The sequence below is a fragment of the Candoia aspera genome, chromosome 2 (assembly GCF_035149785.1).
Source record: "Candoia aspera isolate rCanAsp1 chromosome 2, rCanAsp1.hap2, whole genome shotgun sequence".
Classification (NCBI taxonomy): domain Eukaryota; kingdom Metazoa; phylum Chordata; class Lepidosauria; order Squamata; family Boidae; genus Candoia; species Candoia aspera.
The window spans coordinates 86,932,803-86,953,394 of NC_086154.1; the positions used below are offsets into that span (position 1 = coordinate 86,932,803).

At 42.0% G+C, this 20,592-nt stretch overlaps 2 protein-coding genes across 2 annotated transcripts in view; both read right to left on the bottom strand.

The window, feature by feature from the left end:
• The window catches only part of CREBRF (CREB3 regulatory factor), a 30,860-nt gene extending 29,699 nt beyond the window's left edge, over positions 1-1,161 (bottom strand). The window contains exon 1 of the mRNA XM_063292390.1: positions 1,035-1,161. The gene's annotated coding sequence lies outside the window, so the exon portion shown is untranslated. The remainder of the gene's footprint in view (positions 1-1,034) is intronic.
• A 1,781-nt stretch (positions 1,162-2,942) lies between these two features.
• ATP6V0E1 (ATPase H+ transporting V0 subunit e1) lies at positions 2,943-19,917 on the bottom strand. The gene is made up of 4 exons (XM_063292392.1): positions 19,755-19,917; positions 16,253-16,300; positions 5,289-5,418; positions 2,943-3,222 (listed from the first exon to the last, which is right to left on the bottom strand). Exons 1-3 carry the CDS (start codon positions 19,856-19,858, stop codon positions 5,325-5,327), a joined length of 246 nt encoding a protein of 81 aa, XP_063148462.1. The 5' UTR covers positions 19,859-19,917; the 3' UTR covers positions 2,943-3,222; positions 5,289-5,324.
• Between the last annotated feature and the right edge of the window lie 675 nt (positions 19,918-20,592).

Sequence of the window (20,592 nt, forward strand, 5' to 3'; positions counted from 1 at the left end):
TTCAACAGTGTTTAATCTTTAGATTCTTCTTCTTAATTACAAAAACGAGAGAACATTTTCGTCCGTACATAAGACAGTTCTGAAAAGGAAAATGTGGAACCGAACCAAACCAAACGGACCCCACAAAACTTTAGCGTTAAGCTTTATAATAGCTGACAGTCTTCTGTCAAATGCCCAAGTAGTAAACGAAACATGCACAAGCCTGCACAAAATTGAACAAATAGCTAGATCTACTTCTTCGCCGTACATCTCCCTCCTGTTATAAATGCGTTAAGTCCAGTTTTTGGAAAACGAGGTTAAAATGGGACAGTGCATTACAAAAGTGAAGCACTAAATTAATCCAAGGACTCAATACCGATGTCTGAAGAAACACCTAGCTTAAAATCCCTCCTTTACTTTACATGGAAAAGGAAACTATAAACAAATAATTCCCCAAGCTCCTCTGCAGTCTGAGGAAAAAGGAAAGCAAGCACACGCCCCCTTTTCCTCCAATGTCCCTTTCCACTTAGGGCGAGCGCCCCGAAGAAATTGGGCATGTTCTCGTCCATCCTGCATGTCTCTTCCAGGATTAAAAGACCGAAAGCTATTTTACCTTAACTTCACGCAAATGCAGCCCATTTGCCTGAACTAACCCTTCCGCCAGTAGTTCTCACTGCAGCTGCCCCGGGTCTCCACTCCAAGCCACGCTGCGGAAGGACAGCACCTTTCACTCCCCACACGAAGACGACCTCGCGCCGTTCTGAGCAGCCTCCATCCTAAATCACCCTCCTCCTCCCGCCCCAGGAGCAGCAAGGACCCTCGGCGCCTCCCTCCCGCCAGAGCCGCCGCATCCTTCTGCCACCGAAGGGCTTCCCAGCTGATGCAAGAACCTGCTGGGACCGTCGATCTCCCCGCCCCCGCCCCTTTTTCTTCCGCCCAGGCGCGGGGGGCATGGGGCCCCCCAAACTTCTCTTTAGCGCCCCCTCCCCCTCTCTCTCCCACCTCATTCTCTGTCCGGGCTTCAGCGGCTTTCATCTCCCTTCGTGGCTCCTCACCTGACGCCCCGACCCAGCGGGGGGATAGAGGACGTCTCACTTCGGGTCCCAGCTTCTGCTGGGGCTATAGCTCTGGCCCGGCCCCTCCATGCCGCTCTGGGGTTTGTTTTGTTTATGTCCCTTCCTGACGGATTCCCGGAAATCGCGTGACTCGCCCCCATCACGTGGGCTTTAAAAACGGAGGGGGGAAGGGCAAGTAGAGCCAAACCTAGGCAGAAAGTATGGAGCCAAGGCCTCCAATCAGAAAGTACGGAGCCAAGGGCCAATCAGCGGCCGCAGAAACTCGTCTCCCCTCTCATGTGACGGACAGAAGGGCGAGGGCGGGGAGAAGGAGGGGAAGGTTCTTGCTCAGCTGACGGGGACGGCGGCGGGAATTCAACGGGGGAGGGGAGCTACTAATGACAGCTGCTAATTGCAAGCTGCAGTCGCATTGGCCGCTCGTCCATGGAGCGAGTATTAAAGGGCTGGATTGTATTCAGTCCCAGCTCGATTTTTAGTGATCTCTAAATTGCCTCTAGTCTTGCCAAACTCCTTTGGCACGATGAGAGCTGTACTCCGACCTTTCTGGGTGGGCCCACTGACTCGATCATGCCACCTTACTTAATTCGGTATGAATTATGATGAGGTGTCAGTCTAAAAACTAGCTCTAATCCCGGGGGATTTTTAAAACACAGAGACCCAGATGTGGAAGGATGTATAGTCCTGCTGCTTTGCAAGTGCTGGGTGATGGTCAGGACAATAGTCCTTAGGGCCTGCCCCTTGTGCAACTGTTTTCAACTGTACAAGTCCTGGCTGCATGATTGAGCGTCTAGTATTTCTAGCCTATGGGATCAGAACTATTGAAAGGAATTACTGCTCAGTGGTTGCAAAATTGTTTCACTGTAGTGACAAAGCTACAGATAGATCCTGAGGAGGCATTCGCTTCTCCAAATGACAACCTAACATAGGACTTAGTCATAGGTAGTTTTTACCACATATATGAAAATTAACCTTCAGAGTTCAAAATGCTGGAACAAAATTTTCTTATTAGCTCTAACAGTGTTCTTCAATGAAGCTTGTCCATACACACTAATGGAAATGATCTAGAGATGAGAAAACAAGGGATGTATATGCATGTATGAGATCACCCCAAGGTTTGGTTCATGACTATCTTCAGAAAGCTCAGCAATCCCTATGCAGTATTTCCACATGGGCCTCATATTGTTTTAGAAGTATATCCATGGTTACCACTTGCCATGAATTATCTTTTGTATCTGACATAACTCATTCATATTTTTTTCTTCAAATTAGATACACAGTTCACTCAACTCTGACCAATCAACCATCACCAGTATTTCTCATTTATCTGTAAATTCTGATCTGACTTAAACAAAAATTTTAGTTATTTAATGAATAGATTTCTCTATAACTTAATTTTGAATATAACTAATACTGGTTAACTTAACAAATTCCATATATAAATGCTGAAATTCTTGGCCATATTCACTATTTGTAACCTGGACATAATTAAACTGGACTTTATTTGTAACCTGGACATAATTAAACTGGCACAGCTTTTACAGTGTTCTGCTGTAGTTCTCTACAAATCCAATGAAGCTATTCACATTTTCATACTTTATTATTTAGGCCCCAGAATTAATTAAATCTGAGAAAATAAGGTTGAGAAGATATTGGACATCAGATCTAGATTTTCTGAATCAGCAGGGATATCTGTAAGAGGAAGGATATCAACAATGAAGCTACAGGGAAGTAGCCTAGGTAAGTGATCGCTAAACTACTTCACCGAGAGGTATTTGAGTAAAACTAATTCTATAGCACTCTAAAACTAATGAATTCATAAATAAGTGATTCCAAACTTAAGTTTCTATATATTTATGCAAAAATAACAGCCCAAGGAAAGCCAGAAAATTAAACAGAATAGAAATTTATTCCAGGTTTGCTTGGTGGGATATAGGGTGTTCTCAATACACCTAGACATCATCATAGGAATGATGGAACATTTTGTAACACTTGAAATTCAAGCAAAACTGTACAGAAATCAGGTACAAAATACCCTTTAGGCACTTCAGGAGTATTAAAAATGTCTGAGTTAAATATTCTTCATAACAGAACAAAGGCATTAAGGTAGACGTGGATGGATTCAAAATACATTAAAGGCATCATTCAATCAATGGAGCTTTATCATAACCTATAAAGAAAGAAAACAGTTAATTTTATTTCAGAAACATTTTAATTCAAAAGTCAACTAATTATATGACTATTGAGGGTAGGACTGATAGAAGACTTTAATATTCAAGATACTGCAACTGTTCCAAATAAAGTTTTACTTTAATAAGCAGTACCATTTGGGTCTTGAAATACTAGTTTTTGCCTTCAACACAATTGCTAATCATTGGCTAAACTGTGCTAAATTTAGCAATATATGAATGTAAGTTAACAGTCAGCTGTAATCTACTGACATTTCTTCTTTTTAAAAAAAGCTGTCTAAAATGAAAACTGAACCTAGTGGCAGAATATTAGTTTTGACTAAAAGGCTAAGATCCCGTCTCTCTAGTTAATTCCAATTCTCTTGTGGACACTCCAGTACTTCCAAGTCAAAGTTGTTATCTGGCAGGAACAAATTCACTATAACAAATATACCAAAGATCACTGCTTTGTCGCCTATGGCGTCTCTTTGCAAGGCACAGCATGATCACTGACTTTTATGAACTACTAAAATTTTAAAAAGGAAATAAAACTACAACCCCAACCCTGAGTCATCACCCAAATTCATTCCATGCCTCATCTGAAAACACTGGAGCTTTGTTTCAAGGGGAAAAAAATAGATAATTAAAAGCTTAACATCTGTCCTCAGCTGTTTCCAACAGAGCAAATGATAGATATTCAGTGAAATCAGAGGTCTGGAAATAAAAAGCAAAAGAAGCTTTCTAAACTGAGCTGGTTATAACAGAAACTAGGTTCATGGATTGGTGTAATCCTTTCTGTAATCATTTGTGTGGCAAACTGCACCATTCCACACCCAAAGCACTGAAGGAAATCAACCATTTCTGCTCAGATGATCAACAATCTTGTCCAGCTCCCAGACTCCTATACTAATAGAAGTTCCCTAACTTCTGGATTTGAAAAACTTGCACACATCCCATACAATGTATTTCAAGTCCAAGTGGTATGGCTGCACTTCTGTTCTGTCTAGTTTTTAAAAGACAAATAAAATGAATACTGTAGTCTTGCAAGTAGCAGTAATTAAAAATACTTCTGAATTAAGAAGATATGCTGGCTTTAGAATTTGATTTGCCTGCTTGGCTCAGAATAATTAGTATTCAGCTCAATAAACAAACTAATTACATTGGGTTGCCCATTTTTGAAGTTCTCTTTGATAACTGTGTATATTTAGTAAAAATCTTCTATATCAATTTGAAGTTTAGAATTCAGTTTACACTGATATTGTCAACAATAAAAAAGGACCCATGTTATTAACAAGTTTCTGTAATGCAAAAAAACCCTACCCATTCTTTTTCAAGTAAAAAGTAATAATATTAAGAATCAAAGAAGAATTAAATATGAAAAATAACCATAACTAAATTACCTAAGTGGAAACCTCTTTTATTGTGGCTATGAAACTGGTACAAAACAGTATCTCTGTTTTGGTTGAGTTCATGAGCTGCACAAAAACATCATCCTCAGTTTATATTATACAGTCACTATGTTCACATAGCACACTATATTAGGGTAATCTGTCAATGGATCTAAAATGAAACTATTCTACTATATTCTGTCAGCCAGAATACCAATTCCACTGGTTAGTTCCATTAGTCCTCTCCTTGGCCTTCTATTCCATAATCAACCTTCTCTCACTAGACTGTTCTCTTCAACCTCTTTTAATCAGTGACTAACACAATTCCAGTTACTTTCAGTGTTAATGCTAAAAGTCTGATGAACTGCAGAAGCTGAGTCTGAAAAACTAAGTCTTTTCCTTAACACAATACTGTTGTTAGCAAGAACAGGTTTTATTATTACAATCTTTTCAGCAAAGTGAGTTGGTTTCATCTCATGCAATAACTATCCTACCCTCAGCAAGGTTATTGCTTTGAGCTCCCAGTTTATGTTCTGTCATCTCGGATATGCTGCACACATACACGAAGTAATCACCGAACTAGTGCAATAATGATGGAACAGAGAGAACAATATTCATTCCTTGGTCAAAATGAGAGATATAATCTTAGTGCAAAACAACAACAACAAAATGGCATTTACCTAGCTCATATACTGCCACAGAAAAGGACATAACTTTTAAGGCCAGTGTTCCTTCAGATACAGGATTGTCTCACTTTTTAACTGTGGTCCAAACAGAGGGTTCAGCTGAGCCAGAATGGCAATCAGCCAGCTGCAAAATAATAACAGATTTATTAAGGGATTGGCTAACATGGAATATTGACAGGGCAGTAATAGAATAACTAAGTCTAACATCTACACAAATTCTATTAAAAGTATAATTTCAAATAAAGCAGCAACCAGAATAGTCTAAGCATCTGTTTAGAAGTCCAGTATATATTTCTTAAAACAGTTTTTTTCAATTTCAAGGCATGGATAATCCTATCAATTCTGTTTACGCTTTTCTTAAAAGTGATAAAATGTTCTATAACTAAAGATGTATCAAATTCAACATCCCAATAATTTTCCCCTGCCAAATTTCCAAGTTTTAGATTGTGAATTATGTTTTTGTAGCCAATTGGCTACATCACACATACTTGGAAAAATTGCTGAACTACAAGAAAGAAGTAGAGGAAAAAAAGTCTTCCCTGCCCACTCCACAAAATAGGGACTTCTGCCAAAATAGGGAAGTAGCTACAGAATGCTGAGGAAAAAAAAAAGGAAACTGAGAATGTGAGAGGAATTGGAATGGAGTATCATGGAGGAGGGCATGGTTGACAAGAGCACTCCACATGGCAATATTTTGTTGCAGGCCCCTTTTGTTTCTTCTAATGAAATATAGTACTGGACTGTTTTAAAAGGCACCATAGCAGTTACAGGTATCACCTGTGGAGCCCTATTAATCTGAACTATAATTTATCTTGTCCTTATCTATAACTTTTCTGCACACCAAGCAGTTCGAAAACATGCAAATGTGAGTAGATTAATTGGTACCGCTTCGGCGGGAAGGTAACGGCGTTCCGTGAGTCATACTGGCCACATGACCCGGAAGTGTCTATGACAACGCCGGCTCCAAGGCTTTGAAACGGAGATGAGCACCGCCCCCTAGAGTCGGACACGACTGGACTTTACGTCAAGGGAAACCTTTACCTTTACTTTATCTATAACTTACCTATATTTTGTTTTCTAGGTGAACATGTCCTGCTTTGAGAATCTGTACGTTTACTACACTTTATAGACTTTTTGCTAAAAATGGATAAAAATGAACTGCTGATTTTGGGATTTACTGATTTAAAAGTTTTGTTTATGGGTGAAGGGAAATATGATATGTAATATGGGAGGGTGGAGATGGTAATTACTATGTTTGTAACTGCTGCAAAGATGACTGGAAGTTGCTTCTTTAGATATCTTTCTTTTTTGTTATTCTTCATTTTTTCTTTTACCCCTTTATAATCTTTTTCTATTCTATGTTTCTGTAGTTTTTTAACTCTTTGTAAAATCTTCCTTTAATAAAAATTATTTTTAAAAAAGAGAATGTATACATTTACTGATAAAGCCACCTTACTGCTGGTAGTTTTATACCTTGGATACAAGAAAAAAACACGAGAGAAAAGTTAATTATTTCCATCATATATCTCTTGCAACGAAAAAGCTTATACCCAATCCCACATACTTAATAATAATGTTATGCAAAATTGCTGTTAAGAGCTTCTGAAACCACAGTAGTATATTACAAAATACATGACCTTCTTTCTCAAAGCAGTGGTCACCAAACAGAAGTCAAAGTTAAGACACAAACATTTTTCACAATGGAAAATACAGAGGAAAACGCAGCACATTTATTTCTGAATCACTCACTCAATTTAACAACTCAAATTTGAAAATGGACTTTAGAATCTCTTTAAACTGTAGGGAACTACCACTGAACTAATGCTCAGAATACAAAACATTTTGTGAACACAATGGCACATCTAACTGCTATTTCTAGAATGCTTTTGGAGGATGAGAAAGAGCAAAGCAGCTTTGTAATGGGAGCTGCTGTAAATGCAGAGAGCTGTGACAGTCATGGAAAATTCCACACAAACCTGGATGCTTGGACCATAAAATGAAATACTGATCAGATAGGGGGCAGGGGGATGACAGCAGCCACAGACAGATGCAAGATTAATTCTTTTTAGATTAGTCAATTTTCACTATAAAGGTTAAAGGTTTAGACTCATAGCACACAATATAAGATTTTAAGGTAAATTAGCATTTTCCTTGTTTTCACTGCTACCTATACAGGATAGTCAGCTTGGACTTCAGGACAGTTTTCCTTGGAATGATGCTACAGCTGCATTATAGATATCTTTACCTGTATCAGATTGTTAGGGCCTCTAGGGACACAAATATTATATGTGGTCCTCTCTATAGACAAAACACATGTTTTTTCTTACCACTTAATGTGCAAGTACCACTGCAAATATTTACTCATGGCTGCTTAAGTCAATGTTTTTTTCAGTTTATATTCCAAAAAATTGACAGGGTCCTTCAGAAGTTGTCAATAAAGACAGTGTTTTCCAAAGGGTATGTTCTCTGCTTTTACCAACATTCCCCATTTTACACAGCATCAGAAAGCTTGGAAAGTATTCTATGGCCTATGCTTAATCCACAAGCAACCACAGGGGTTTAGCTCCTAGGCACAGTCAATTATAATTCCCTGTTCCAATTGACTGTGGAATGTACTCTCTGAAACTAACAGAGATTCGATGACAAAAACATAGGGAATATTTTCTGAAAATTGACAATTTTGAAAAACGAAAGAAAATCCATTCTTAGGAGCTTACAAAAGCTGGTGGGGTTGGAGTGGGAGACTGAATGAATGTAAACAGACTCCTTTTGTTGTATTGGATACTGGGTTTTTACAAAGCAGACTAGGATTGCTCCAGACTTTTGGAAAAGCATGCTCACAAAAACACAAATACGCTGTACAGTACACCTACTGTAATGAGTTCCCCAATACCATGGCTAATATGCAGCTTTCTATGTTATTCAGGGGCAAGTTATCCGGTTTCCAGATTACTCCTAGATTTCTCACAGCTGTTAGGCAAGAGTTAGTTTAAATTCTTCTGAACATAGAAGCCATTTCAAACTGAAAATTAGATTTAGTCACTGGACCCTAGAAAAGGCTGATCCATGAAGCAAACACAGAGCAATTCCAGGTAATGTCAATACTGACTTTTGCAGATTTCATGTGGGTTCACTTCAGTATATCCCAGTATTCTTACTATTGCCCAAGGGTATGAATAAAGAGGGAAGAACTCCTTGTGCCAGTTACGCTTTATTAAGGCTGTGCTTCCATGAACAAGATGAACAGTTTTACCAAGTTCGACAATCTTTTGCTGGAATATTATATATAAATTAAAAGGCAGAATTTGTTATTAACATCTGATTTTGTTACATTAATGTAAAATACAGGTCCTAAAGACAAACATCAGAAGGAGATAAAGTTGAGCTCTTTGCTGCAAGACAGCTGCTAAACATTTCACTCATCCACCCATTGCAAGGATAAGCTGTGAAATAATTAGGTATAGCAGCAGCAACAGAGACCCTATTAGTGACATTCAAAGCTGCTGTTTGGATACTGCATTTTCCATTGGAAGTACCAATTTATTTATTTATTTATTACTCATATTTAGCTACCGCCCATCTCCCCCAGAAGAGGGACTCTGGGAGGTTTGCAATAAAATTCCCCATAAAACATAAACATTAAACTCACATAAAACAATTATAATAAAACCCAATAAATAAATAAAATCCAAGAGAAATGTAAAATCCAGGCTGGTGGGAGGGACTCTAGGGTGTGAGCCATCCCCAAGAATGGTTATTCCCTTTCCCACCCCAGGCGAGACAGCAAAACCAGGTCTTCAGGGCCTTCCGGAAGGTCAGGAGAGAAGGGGCCTGCCTCACCTCCGGGGCAAGATATTCCAGAGAGTGGGGGCCACCACAGAGAATGCCCGCTTCCTGGACCCGGCTAGATGAAATTCTCTTATGGACGGGGTCTGTAACATGCCCTCTCTGGATGATCAGGTGGGGCAGGCCGATGTAATGGGGATGAGACGGTCCCTCAGGTAACCTGGCCCCGTGCCATGTAGGGCTTTAAAGGTAATAACCAAAACCTTGAATTGGACCTGGAAGCAAGCTGGCACCCAGTGCAGCTCACGCAGCAACGGTGTTATATGTGCCCACCTAGGTGCACCAAAAATATCCCGCACGGCTGCATTTTGGACCAGCTGAAGCTTCTGGATACTCTTCAGGGGTAGCCCCATGTAGAGCGCATTGCAGTAGTCTATATGGGAGATAACCAGGGCGTGAGTGACTGGTTATCGGAGGACTGGTTATCGGAGGGCTTCACGATCCAGGAACAGGCGTAACTGGCGCACAACCCAAAGTTGTGCAAAGGCCCTCCTGGCCACGACTGCCACCTGCTCTTCGAGTAGGAGTCGTGAGTCCAGGAGAACCCCCAGATTACACACTGAGTCTGTCTGGGGCAGTGCCACCCCATCCAGAACTAAAGATGACAGTTTCCTGGAAGATGAAGCCCCATCAACCCACAGCCACTCTGTCTTACCAGGGTTCAGTTGAAGCCAGTTGTTCCCTATTCAGACCCCCACAGCCCCCAGGCACCGAGAAAGGCCAGTCACTGCATCACTTACCTCACCAGGGATAGAGATGTATAATTGGGTATCATCAGCATACTGATGATACCTCAACCTGTGGTGACAGATGATCTGACCCAGTGGTTTCATGTAGATGTTAAACAAGAGAGGAGAGAGAACCGAACCCTGCGGCACCCCACAATGGAGGGGCTGAGGGCTGGATCTCTCCTCACCTATCACCACCGACTGGGACCGGCCCTGGAGGAAGGAGGTGAACCAGCGCAGAACTACGCCGCCCACCCCTAACTCCCTGAGCCGTCCCAAAAGGATACCATGGTCGATGGTATCGAAAGCCGCTGAGAGGTCAAGGAGCAAGGATGGATGCACTGCCTCCATCCCGCTCCCGCCAGAGATCATCCATAAGTGTGACCAATGCAGTTTCTGTCCCATATCCTGGCCTGAAACCTGACTGAAAGGGGTCCAGATAATCCGTTTCCTCTAGGACCCTCTGGAGTTGTAACGCCTCCACTTTCTCAACCACCTTCCCTAAAAAGGGGAGGTGGGAGACTGGACGAAAATTGTCGAGCACAGTTGGGTCCAGAGATGGCTTCTTGAGGAGGGGGCGCACCAGTGCCTCCTTAAAGGCGACCGGGAACACCCCCTCCCTCAAGGATGTATTTACCATTGCTTGGACCCAACCACACGTCACCTCCCGAGCTGCCTTCACCAGCCAGGAGGGGCATGGATCTAAACAACAGGTGGTGGCATTCACAATCTGGAGGATCCTGTCCACTTCCTCGGGTCCAACCGGATCAAACTGCTCCCAGGTAACAAGGCTAAAACATTCCCTCGGTATCTCCTCAGACCCTGCTTCATGCATGGAGTCCAACTTAGACCGGATCCAAGTGATTTTATCCTGCAGATGCTCAGAAAACTCTTCCACACGGCCCTGTAGGTGGGTCACTGGGCCCACCTTCCCCAAAAGGGTACGTGTGATCTTAAACAGGACTGTTGGACAGCAATCTGCGGATGCAATAAGACTGGAGAAATACTGCCGTTTCGCCACTCTTACCGCCACAAGGTAGGCCTTAATAGCGGCCCTAGCTTGTGTTCGGTCGGATTCGGTCTTTGTCTTCCTCCAGCGGCGCTCTAGGCATCTCTTAAGCCTCTTCAAAACTCTCAGCTCCTCCGTGAACCAAGGGGAGTGTAGGGTTGGATGAGACAAGAGAGGCCGCACAGGCGTGATCCTGTCCAAGGCCCCGGCCACTTCCCTGTTCCAGGCAGCAGCCAGGGCCTCCGCTGGACCGTGCAGCAGATCCCTGAGCACCTCCCCCAGCTCCCTCTGAAACCTCACTGGGTCCATCAGTCGCCGGGGGCGGACCAATCGAATGTGTCCTGCCTCCCTGCGGAGGGGAGCGGCTTAAGAGAATCTCAGGGCCACCAGGGCGTGATCTGACCATGACAATGGGGATAGATGCAGCTCTCCCCTCAGATCATGTTGCCACTGCTCCGACAAGAAGACCAAGTCCGGAGTGAGACCACTGTCTCGAGTCGGGTCCCGAATGATCTGGGACAGGCCCATGGCTGCCATGGTAGCCATGAACTCCCGAGCTGCCTCCGAGGCATGCCCCAGGGAAGGCAGATTGAAGTCCCCCAAAACCATAAGTTTGGGGAGCTCCACCACCAAACTCGAGACGGCCTCCAGCAGCTCAGGCAGGGAGGTTGCTACATAGCAGGGGGGCTGGTACAGTAGCAATACTTCCAGCTGTTCTCAGGAACCCAACTTGAAGAACAGGGTCTCACACCCGGCAACTTGTGGGGCAGGGCCTCTGAAGGCCACAAGAGACTCTCGTATGACAACAGCCACCCCTCCTCCCATACCTTGGTATCTCGGCTGGTGCCACACCCAAAACCCAGCTGGGCACATTTCCAAGAGGGCTACCCCCCCTTCTGAGCCCAGCCAGGTTTCAGTGATACACACCAGGTCTGCCCCCTCCTCTGCGATCAAATCGCATATGAGGGGGCCTTTGTTGTTGACTGACCTGGCATTAAGCAGCAGCAGCCGGAGACCAGGGCCCTCAAGGATCTGCTGTCCAGGGCCCAGGTCTGAACTCAGAAGGCCGGAACATGCCACCGGTAACAAACACCGGGGGCGTCTTCCCTGAAGATGGCCCACCCTCCGGTTCCCGTCATAGCATCCCCAACCCGTCACCACCTTGATGATATACCCCGCTCTATAGCCCCCAGAATTTCCAGGCCCCGTTGCCTCCACTCCCAGACCTCCAGAAACCCTGGGTGGAAATAAGGGTCTCCTCCCCCATTCACCCGAATCAATCAATAGCCAGGCAATGGCCAGACCCGCAGCGCACCAGCTCACGCTCTTGGCGCTGCGGGAGTCTAGCCAGAGCTCCGCACACCTACCCTGTGCCCCCCTCAGCCTCTCTCACTGGTGGATAGGGGAGCACCCACCCATTCCTGCCCCCCCCATCTCTCACACAGGGGGTAGACACTCTCTCACACTCTCATGCATGAACACACAACTCTGCCCCCCCCCGAATCTCTCACCCTCAGAGGGGAGTACCACACCCACACAGGAGGGATCCTCTTAACTGCCTGCCACAAATACTAGGATTATTAAGATAAGAAAAGAGATGGGTTCATTATAAACTACAGTCAGCATGCAGAAATACTGGGGAGGGGAAATATGCTACAACTATCTTCTAATGCTATTGGCTAAAACTGATTAACTTCCTTTGTGGTTCATAATATAACTGGACAGAAAGTGAGCTTAACTACGCAGCTGGCAAGGTGAAGTAGAAAATGCTCTCTTTTTGCTTGAACTGCAGCTAGAAAGATGTAGAACTACTGTGTGACAATTGTATTTGGACTCTTAAGCAGCTCTGCACCCTAAACTTTATGCTAAGATATTACCACTTTTACAAGTTCTATTCATAACAGAATAACCAAAGAATATTGGAAATGAGCATCTCATTCCTTACTATCACATGGAAGTGACAACTTCCTCTCTCAATTCTGCTGCAGTTCTTCAATTTACACAACTTAAATAAACACATATAGACTTAGATGCTGTTTATGTAAGATGGTCAAGTATAACATAGAAGTATAACATAGTTGTTTAGAAGTATCAGGAAAATTAAAAGAAATGAATTTATAAACACTCATTCAGATAGCCCAGAATGATGACTATCCTCTGGAAGATAAAAGTGCTAATTAGAAAGCTCTTGAAATTATTCTAAGTTCTCATCAGGTGGTAGAGTTATATGCAAGAGCTCCATGGCATTACAAATTAGGTTTCCACACACAGAAAGTTGTAATCCTGTTCTACATTCTGAGACACTGTTTGGTTTCATTCATTCATTCACTCACTCGTTTTTCAAATTATATAGCCATCCATCTCACAAACAAGCGACTCTGGGCAGTGTACAAAGAGCTAAAAACAATCTATGCCAGTCTTCCCAGTTTGGTGGCTTCTACATCTGGCATCTGAGAATTTGGGGAGTTGTACTCCCAAACACATCTGGAAGGTGCCAGGTTGGGAGAGGATGCTCTCTGCCGTGAATAAGAAGTCACTGCTTTGTAGACATTCATAAGCACTTTTCAACTAGTGAAGTACCACAGCCTCTCTTGCTTTCATCATCTGTGCAAAACTACCTGAAACTACATTTGTGTAGCAAGCTGTTCTCTTCATATATATACACCACGTTGAGTGATGTCTGTTTAATAAAGATACCTCTACTTCAAAGGTAACATCTGCTTCCAATTCAGCTTGACCCCAGTGTCTACATGAGCAGATCTGGGTTGGTAGCAATGAATTATACAGAAGGGCTTTGCCACTGCATGGCCTTCCTCTGGGAAAATTTTTGGTCTTCCCAAGCTAGCCAAGCTTTGGGTTTCTTGGTTGCCTCCCAAGTACTAACTAGGTCCAACACTACTTAGCATTTTGGGGATCAGCCAAGATCAGCTAGTGCTCCCACCTGCTGTGATGATTTCTATTTAGAGTATCAAATTCATGCACAGGACACATTGATGAAGTGGAAAAAATGTGGGTGATGTGGAAGAAAAGAGCAGAGAAACTTCAACATGTTTTCCATCACTGTAACTTCTCCTTTTTTACTATTACAGTCTTAGTTCTATTTGTTTATTGTTTTTAATAGTTTATACTTGTTTTAACTGCTTGTTGTTGTATGCTGCCCAGAGTCACATTTGTGAGATGGGCAGCTATATACATTTGCTAAATAAATAAATAAAATAAATTACTTCCTTGGCCAAGAAACCCATTCTGCAGAATCAACACACAGTATGGTTTTATAGAACTTGAAATTTTCTCAACAGATCACAATTACTTTATGCAGAAAATCTCTGCTCAAAACCCTTGCCACTATGAGATATTTTAGGCAAGTACATGGTTTGCATATAAAAGGTTGAATTCCTAGCATTTCCAAGTTTTATTTTAAATCTGAAACAGAAACAAGCTGCTGCCTGTCAATATCAGTATCAGTTGGATATATCAATAGTCTGAGTCATCATAGATGTCTGCAGGGGGTGGGTAACTGATAAAAATGCACTGTGATTAAGACAACTCATACCCTGTGATTTATGTACTTGCATTCAACATTGGAACCAACGTATGAAAAACAAGGGGGCTGTGCTCTGATGCATGTTTTATCTTTTTGCTATCATTGTAGTTTAAAGCAAATGCCTGTGCTCAGTATAATAATGTAAAGGCAGCTTTTTGCATTCAAAGACCTACTTCGTTCACAACTTACCACACTCTAGTTCAAATAACAGACCTGGCTCCAGATGTTTTTGATGGGAAGCAGGGTAACTGAACGCTCTCACTGACATAATGGGCACTGCCATTGCTTTGCTGCAAGTAAGTTCAATCACCTGAGAACTAGGTGAGTTCCCTAGTGAGGTGGGGTAGATGGCCATTCTCCCCTCATACAGAGTTACTCCACACTGGCACTCTACCAGTTCAGGAACCCAGCAGCCCTTGCTTCAAGTCTATTGCAGTGGATAAACCACTGGGTAAGTTCACTTGCAAGCAAGAAGGGAGGTTGACAATTGGAATTTCATACTCAGTAGCCCAACTGGCAGCTGCTAAAGGGAAGAGGGGAAAGGAGTGAGCATTTGTACATCTACTGAGGTATGTGGGTGTAGGCTAATACCCACTGCGGTGAATCCACATATATCTACTGAAACCTACATTTCCAATCATGTTTCCATGATTTATTATTAACCCCTTCTTACTCATGCCCAACACAATCTCTCATCACTGTGAAAAATTCTTTCCAAAGCACTTTATGGCTGGCTGTACCCAAAACATTTTAAAATATTATCTGATAGAATGGTAGCCAAGGATAATATCCTTCTTTTGCTAGTAGGCTAGCCTAAAAGAGAAAACACCCAAATGCATAAAAATGTATAAAAATGGCCACTCTTACTACCTGTACTGTATGTATGTATGTTTGTTTGTTTTCTGGGTATCTCCTGCCTACTTCAAAGATAGAGGCCCACAATCCTTCAGACATTAATCTACAATTGTTCAGAGCCAATGGTAAGGAATGCTGGGGCTTTCATTCAATGCAATGTTAAAACAAAGAGAAATCATGATGCAGAGCTTATTTGAAAGTCAGCTGGGTCACAGCTTCATATTTATGAGTCTTTGGGTTTGTTGAACCATAAATAAGTACAACATATGTACAAAAAAACTAGTTACGTAGCATTTGCATCTCCTAGGCTAGTTCAGGCTATAGTAAGTTAGATCTTGTTTAGGAATGAACAATGTGATTCACAGTTTATAAAAGCAAAGATGAAGGTCAATTCTTAGAGAAAACTGGCTATACACAATGATATTTCAGCTTAGTAGCTTGTCTTACTGTTTTCATTATCATAGCATTCAGGAACATTATTCTAAAATAAGAACTAAACAACTATTCAGGGAATTTAGAGAAGAGCAGACAATACAGCTTATTAAAATGCAGACAGTTGCAAAGCATTTAATACCATAGAACAGAAAAGGTACTTAGCCCTCATTCCTGTACAGCAAATATGTACTAAATTCTCCTACAGAATCTTACTAAAATATTTTAATAGAGTAAATCAAAATAATAAATTATAAGTAGGAACAATACTAAAGCAGGTAATATCAAAAGATGCACAAGTTGCATAGCCAAATATATATTTTCTCACTAATGTTATGCTGTCTTTTTATGACTAAAACACTGAATGACAAAAAATATATGCCTGAAGACTTATAGATCAATCCAATATGTCATGTTCATATTTTCTTGCATCAGCCACTATGATGCAAATCTTCCCATTCTACAATCAAGACACTAAACTCAAAATATATTGTAGTTATAGCACAGATTTTTACCACATATGGAATGAAACATTAATACTTACAATAGGTAGCAGCACACAGCACATGTCACCAGCATTGTATTAATAACACTGTTGAAAGAAGAAAGATGGCGGATAAAATGGAAGTCATGTTTACAAATTGGGGTTAGAGAAACAGGAAAAGAGACAGTTTCTCTAATTTTATTACACACGAGTTAGAAATACCAATACAGTAATCTAATAATAACTTTCCAAAGTGTTCATAAATGTTAAAATATGTCCGTTATTGTACGATAAGTCAATATTATACTCATAGTTCACAGTAACCTAGGCCATCTGATAAATTTACAGTAAGAGCAAGAGTGAACCATTAGGATACAGCCAACTTTATGAGAGTACAGAGTTTTTTCTTCCATGTAACTCTCCCCCTCTCCCCATATCTAATCCAGAGCTTTGGGATGGAATGGGAAACCGGTGATTTCTGTTCTGCTGTCAGGAATGTTTAGATCCACAACTCAGCCTTTCAGCCATTACCATGTTTTCAAAGAATGAAACACCAGCATTCCAAATTTGGTTTTCATGCCTCTTCTGCCCCTCCTGCTTATTCTCATTTTTTAAAAAAGCATCTTTCATATATGCATAGCTGCCATGAGAAGCTAAAGGCATACACAGCCTATGGCTGATAGTCTCAGGAACTATAGCATGTAGACATAGCTGCCTGGTCTTCCCTAGCTAGAGCAAAAGAACTCATCCAAAATTATAAAATACTGTGCATTCACACAAGGCAGAGACTTTACATATACAGTTTTAAAACATGCAATATTCAGACATTATCAGATATAGTCCCAGTGTGTATGAGTGCCTTCTTGTCACCATTGACTCCCGATGACTGCCTGGACAAGTCCCTGCAGTTTTATTGGCAAGATTTCAAAAGTGGTTTGCCATTGCATGCTTCCTTGGGCTGAGAGAGAGTGACTGGCCCAAGGCCACCCAGCTGGCTTCGTGTCCAAGATGGGATTAAAACTCATGTTCTCCCAGTTTCTAGCCTGATTCCTTAACCATTACACCAAACTGGGTCTCGTTATAATCCCAGTAGTATTAGTAAATAAGAAAAAAAAGTAAAGCTCTAACCTCATTAAAGAAATGATTGCTTGCAAAACCTAATGAACAAGACTTTGTTCAGAACAGAAGGCATCAATGTCCTAAGAACCACCATTCATTTTGCCATCCTTTTCCCAGACCCACGAAGCTTATGCAGATATTATTCAACATCTGGCACTAGGGCATGAAAACATTTTTTTTTAATAGAAGACTTTGGAAAATCAGTATTTTCACTATAGGCAATAAGTTATCTATGCAGTTTTAAGAGAAAGCTATTCTTGGCACAAAGATCAGAACTAAGCTAATTATCTCATTGCTATTTGTGGATTTGACACAAGGAATTTAGTACCCTACATGAAAGGCACCAGGTTGCTGACAGCAATGGTAAGAACAACATATTTTCAGGAAGAAAGTTTCACTTCAACTTAGGGTATAATCCCTATGAGTGAATAAAAATGATTTTTTGCTAATTACCATGAATAAGAGGCTAGAGAACCACAGTTTTGGCTATTTATTCTTGCTTTCCTTTTAAAAAAAGGTATTTATCCTAGTATTTCTGCAAGCATGTACACAATCATCCTTTCATACTACCACACTGAATTAGGCTACAGTTAGAACAGATGACAGTTCATTCAGCTATAGCACTTAATTTCTATTCAAGACAAAAAAGAGAATACACTGAACTAATCACTTTAGTCTCTTAAGTAAGATGACTGTTTTCCAGTGAATTTTATGAAGCCCAGAGCACTGATGGAAAAGTAGTTTCAGAAATACAGGCCATTTTGGAAGTTTAAAATTGTTCTGTGCTGAAAAAAGAATAATAATTTGAGCTATTTTCTTAAATTTACTATGTTATCTATTATTATCAATAAAACTTAATTACACATGGAATTGATATGATTTTATTAAAATCAGTCACAACATACATAAATATGCTCTGATAGTCTGCTATGTGTAAGTGGCAAATTACAAAGCATACAAAGATTCCTGTTCTACAGATTCAAGAAAAGTAAAAAGCCACTTAAGAACAAGGTAACTAAATTTAATGCAACACATAAAGTGCAATTATACAGTCCCAAGTCTTGCATAGACTGTACCTCACAGACCAGCTCAGATATTCCCTGGGGAAGGCAAATCAGGTCATTTACTCATCCCTTGTTCAAACATCATTTTGAGAAGTACATCATGCTATACACTGGGTTGCCTTCAGAAATTGCAACTGGGTTAGAAGAAGCATGCAACTCTAGTATTGTCTGATCTGCATACTGATCTGCATACATTTCTGAACCCAAATTACTGCAAAAGCCCCAAGCAGTTTTGGACCAGGATACTTCAGAGCTTGTTTCTTCCTTGAGAACTGAAGAGATCTTGCTCCAAATACCATCTTCTTTTGCAATCTAACTGTAGATACAAATAGTGAGTCTCCTTATCCAAAACAGCCTATTTTTGAAACTTCCTTTCTCAGAAGACTGCCTTGTTTAAATAGCTTCCTTCTTTGCACATTAATTTTATTTGGCTCCACTGCTGATGATGCACTTTCATATACTGCTCTTTTTTTCTGTTCAATTGCAGGGAGAAGCAATCTCTTACCTTCAAGATCCTTTGGACTACAACCCTCCACAATAACCTTCTGGCCAGTGATTATGGGAGTTGGAGTTCAAAACATCTAGGCAGCACTCAGCTCCCTGCCAATTTTTTTTTTTGTTCTATTCCTTCCATCCTCCTCCACTTAGCAACTCTTTAATAAAAAGCACCTTATAGATTAAAAATAAAATAAGCAACAGTGTAAACTAATAATCACATTTTGACATTTAGCATCAATGTAAAAACGGAATGAAGGAATCAGAATAACACTAAAAGGGGAAGTTAACTAAGATGCCTTCCAGTCCGATCTACAAACACAATGATTACCTTAAAAGGGCGTTAACATTCAATTATTAGCGTTACGGTAATAGGCTATAATGACAGAACAAACTGGAACATCTGTCTCACGTCCCTCTGACTAGGAAGAGGGGCTTAAATAAGGAGCAGCCTAAAAAGAGAAACTGTCACAAGACTGTGACAGTGCTACCCCTTTTAGCCTGCCTCACACGAAGCTGTTATTCCAAGGATGGGCTTCACACGACATAAAGGCCCCCAAACCCAAGTAGTTTCCCCGAGAAAGTGGGGTGCCCTCGGGGGTGTATCATGATTAAGAGGCAGCCCTCCGACACCAACCCGGGAAGGAGCAGGCGGCCCGGCGTCAGCCCTGGGGGAAGCAGGAGAAAGAGAAGGAAAGGGCGCTGCATTGCTGTGGTGCTCCAAGCAGGAGGAGCAATAGTCGTTTCTTGCCCTCGGGACGGCATCGGAGCCATGACAAGCGTTCGCGGCAGGCAACCAGGCCAAAGCGGGGGAGGGGAGGGCAGCGTCTTCGCCTCGCCCTCCTTCTCCGGAGCGTCTTACGTCTTCTTTTCCAGTCACTTACCCCCGGTTAGGGCCCTTGGGAACCAACCACGGCAGAATTCCACCGATCACCCCCCAGAAAACGCTCATGACGATGATAGGCACCAGTAGGCCGCCGTACGCCATAGCTGCCTCTTTCCACCGACTCCGGCTCTAGCCAACGCTACGGCCGATTGCCACCCCGCTTTGCTAGCCACGCCTGTCTTGGCGTCCTAGCCAATCAGGGCAGCCGTAAGGCGGGCCTGCGGAACGCATTTTTTCGCTCCCCCTTGGACAGCAGCCCAATGCAGGCACGGGGACGCAGGCGCCCGCCTTCGTGGAGGGAGCGGAAGCGTCTTAGTCTATATACGGAGTCGCAGTTGCGTTCTGAACTCCAACGTTCAGGCCATTGGGCCTAACGCAGAAGGATGCGCCATCCTTTCCTCGAACTGCCCGTGGCTTGCAACTCGCCGCCTAGCTTTGTGGTTCACCTTACCACCACCCCCAGCCTCCAATATGCCAATGACTGTCCATGATGTATAGTATCTATTTCTAGCCCTAACTACCGTCATCGTAATGTTTAGTGCACTTCGCAGGAAAATCTTAAGTACTTATTTTGGAGAATTAAGATTTTCTTCTTTCCTTCCACACAGAAGAGTTGAAAAGAAAGCTATTTCCTGCTTCCCTTTCCATATTACAACTTGAACTGTGGCAAAATGAGCAGAAAAGGAAACTGGGAAATGAGAGGGTTAATGATGAGCATGAGAAGTGGCAAAGAAATAGTGCATTTCACAGTAATACCCACAAGCCCATGCAGATCTACAAATCTCAGTAGACACAGATGGTGAATGATCAGTGCTCAACCGAGGGGAGCTGGTCTA